The sequence below is a fragment of the Lactuca saligna genome, chromosome 5 (assembly GCF_052625555.1).
Source record: "Lactuca saligna cultivar CGN05327 chromosome 5, ASM5262555v1, whole genome shotgun sequence".
In the NCBI taxonomy this organism is placed as follows: domain Eukaryota; kingdom Viridiplantae; phylum Streptophyta; class Magnoliopsida; order Asterales; family Asteraceae; genus Lactuca; species Lactuca saligna.
This window is the reverse complement of record NC_136421.1, coordinates 212,147,653-212,150,767: the sequence shown is the minus strand read 5'-3', so window position 1 is coordinate 212,150,767 and position 3,115 is coordinate 212,147,653. Positions and strand designations below refer to the sequence as shown.

Genomic DNA, 3,115 nt, shown 5'->3' with positions numbered 1-3,115 from the left:
GGGTCATCAACCCATATGAGTTGGCAAGTCGGGTCATGAACATGCCTCCATTAATTTTGGACGTTTTGCGATCCTTGACCGCACCCTCCGACAAATAAGAAGCCAAACACCATGGAACAATCTTTACCCATTCGACACGCAAGCTCAATGACCGAATGTTGGTCGTAAATACCCATTCGACACGTAAGCTCAATGACCGAACATTGATGGTATTCACCCCCAAGACAAAAACTAAAACTTGTGGGGTGGTAGAAATCATCTCCTCCTTGGAAGGACACCGTGGAGAAAAATTCCCAGCAAAGCTCACGATACACCGACTCTTGAATTCTAAAAACCCGACTCCATCCATCACATATCATCGTCTCCCCTTCGTAAGTAAATTCTTTCACAAGGTAAGGCGCCAACTCTTCTTCATACCGGACACTATTTAACTAATCCCAGTCAATCCGATTCGGTACATATATCTCCTTCTTTCTAACATCAGCCAGTTTCTTCTTCCATCTCATCATCGTTGAGGTCGATTCAATTGGAGGAAAATTCAACCAAGGAAAATCTCCTTGGCTTCATCTCGAGCTCTGTCCTCTGAAAAACATGATACCTACAAAATAAAGAACAAACCCAACAAATACAGAAAAGCATTAAAAACAAAACTCATATGGGTCCCCGAATGGACTTGCCGAGTCCATGAACGACTCGGCGAGTCGCTCGAACTGTGCGAGTCAGTTGGCATGTCGAGCCAAATTTGACCATAAAAACTTGAATTTTTTTCAAGGGTTTTGTCCCTGGATGTTCCTAAAATGTATTGGAACAAGAATGAACATCCAAAACAACACAATTCATACTAAATTAAAACCCTAAAAATGCACTAAACTTCAAAATCGGGTATTGTATGAAATTCACACCCTAAATCATCCAAGAATCATGGCTTAAACAAAATTAAGGAAGAAATTAAGTACCTTTGTTGATGGAATTTGAAAATCTTGAAGAAAAAGTATAGAAGATGATGAATACTTGAGAGAGATAAGAAAATAAGCACACGTCGAGTAAGGGTTTGAAAGAATGATCTCATTAGGGTTGAAAAGCCCATCTTTACCGGATGTAAAAATCAAAATTTTTTTGTGTAAGTAAAACCGACTCGGCGAGTCAAGGTCAGACTCGGCGAGTCTGGTCACGAGTTCAAAAGAATATTTCATTTTGTCATAAAAATTCATTCCACCCCACACTTAGTCCATACGCACTCTCAAGCAGTCATGCCTAATGATTTAGAGGATGAAAATAAAATTCCAAAAACTGAAAATCAACAAAACTAAACAGATAAAAGAAAGCAAACTCTAGTAACGGGTTGCCTCCCGCCAAGCGCTTCTTTTTAAGGAGTCGTTAGCTGGACTCCTTTCCATCTACGTTTCTTCATCCTCCTGCATCGGGAATGCACGCCTAATCTTTTGCAGTTTATACTTTGTCTTGTAAGCGTGTATCTTCTTCTTATAAGCTTGTCGTAATTCTTCTATCTTTCTCCTTATACCATCATCTTCTGCTTCATGAATTACCCGTTTCCTCTTCTTCTTCTTCTTCTTCTTCTTCTTCTTCTTCTTCACCCCCTTCTCGTTGAACTTTATTACTTCATAGTTGGTGAAAATTTGGGCTCGAGGTTTGGTAATACGTGACTTAATGAACGGGTCATCAGCATCATCTTTCATAACCGTGGCATCTCCCTCTTCTCCAAAGCTATCCTCTTCTTCAAGTGGATTATCCTCATCTTCTTGCATGATCGTATCGAGACATGCTACTTGAACGTGTTGAAGATCACCATCCTTTCCTCCTTCTGTTGTTTGATCTTCTGTAGATTTAGGGAAAATCTTCATGTCTAGAGCATACAGGGAGTTGGTAACAAGCAGATAAAAATCAGCTAAGCTGCTGTGATTTTCGACTGGACTCGTCGAGTCCAAGGAAGCGACTCGGCGAGTCGGAGCGAATTCAACACATTCCACCGTGTTTATTAAATTGGTTCGTTCCAAAAGCTTCTCTATTTCTTCCAAGTCCTTTTCAACATCACCAATTCCTCCAGAAGATAGCGAAAATTTACTTGGATCTTAATCTTGTAAGAGAGCAAGTTCTTTTTGTATTATTTCATCATCCAAATTAACGAATGAGACTTCTTCTTTTCTTCCTTCTTCTTGCTTAACTTCTGGTAGAGCTTTAAACACTGTTGTCTCATCTCCTACCTTCAATGTTAATGTAGACTCGCATACATCGATTAATGCACCCGCGGTATTCAAGAATGGTCTCCCTAAAATAATCGGAATTTTGGGGTCTTCCTCCATATCGAGCACTACAAAGTCCACAGGAAATATAAACTTATCCACCTTGATGAGGATATCTTCACAAACGCCTCTTAGACTAATATTCGTTTTATCTACCAAATGGATCTTCATATTCACAGGCCTCGGTTCCGGTAAATTCAACTTTTTGAAGAAAGACCAAGGCATTAAGTTAATACTTGCACCAGAATCGGTCAACACTTGAGTGGCAAGTACATTTCCAAATTGACAAGGAATTATGATGCTTCCCGGATCGCCCTTCTTTTCACGTAGCTCACTCATTACTATTTCCGCAACTTCAGCTAAATCTTTTCTAGCAGCAAAGAGACTTTTCAGCAAGTTAAAATATTTAGGTGTTTGAAGCATTGTTTCCACAAATGAGATGTTTACTTGAAGGGCTCTAATATGCTCCATGAAAGCTCTGTATGCTTTAACCTTCTCAGTAGGTATGGCTTTGATTGGGTATGGCAGAGGAGGGTTGTAAGGCCTTAAGGAAACAATAGTTTTATCATCAGGGCATGGACTCGTTGAGTCCATTAGAGGGACTCGGTGAGTCTGGTCGGGTTTTGCTGGATCCGACTCTTCTGTCTTTTATGCATGTACCTTGGACATCTTTTGTGCAGGGGTGAGAATTTTTCCAAAGCTGGAGGTCACAACACTCACATTCTCCATTCTCAGATTATTCTCGGTTTTACTTGGAAGTTGACTCGGTCGTCTCTCGTTCACTTGTTGTGCAAGTTGTCCTAGCTGTTTCTCAATGTTGAGAATAGATGCTTGCTGATTCTGAAGTATATTTC

The 3,115-nt window shown here is 40.2% G+C and overlaps 1 protein-coding gene across 1 annotated transcript; it reads right to left on the bottom strand.

The window, feature by feature from the left end:
- Positions 1 to 2,090: 2,090 nt before the first annotated feature.
- On the bottom strand, positions 2,091 to 2,855 carry LOC145046223 (uncharacterized). The gene has a single exon (XM_078994519.1). It carries the CDS (start codon positions 2,853 to 2,855, stop codon positions 2,091 to 2,093), a length of 765 nt encoding a protein of 254 aa, XP_078850645.1.
- Positions 2,856 to 3,115: the final 260 nt, after the last annotated feature.

Excerpts from the sequence above, each read along its gene's own strand:
- LOC145046223 (XM_078994519.1), bottom strand. The coding sequence starts at position 2,855 with ATGGACTCAACGAGTCCATGCCCTGATGATAAAACTATTGTTTCCTTA.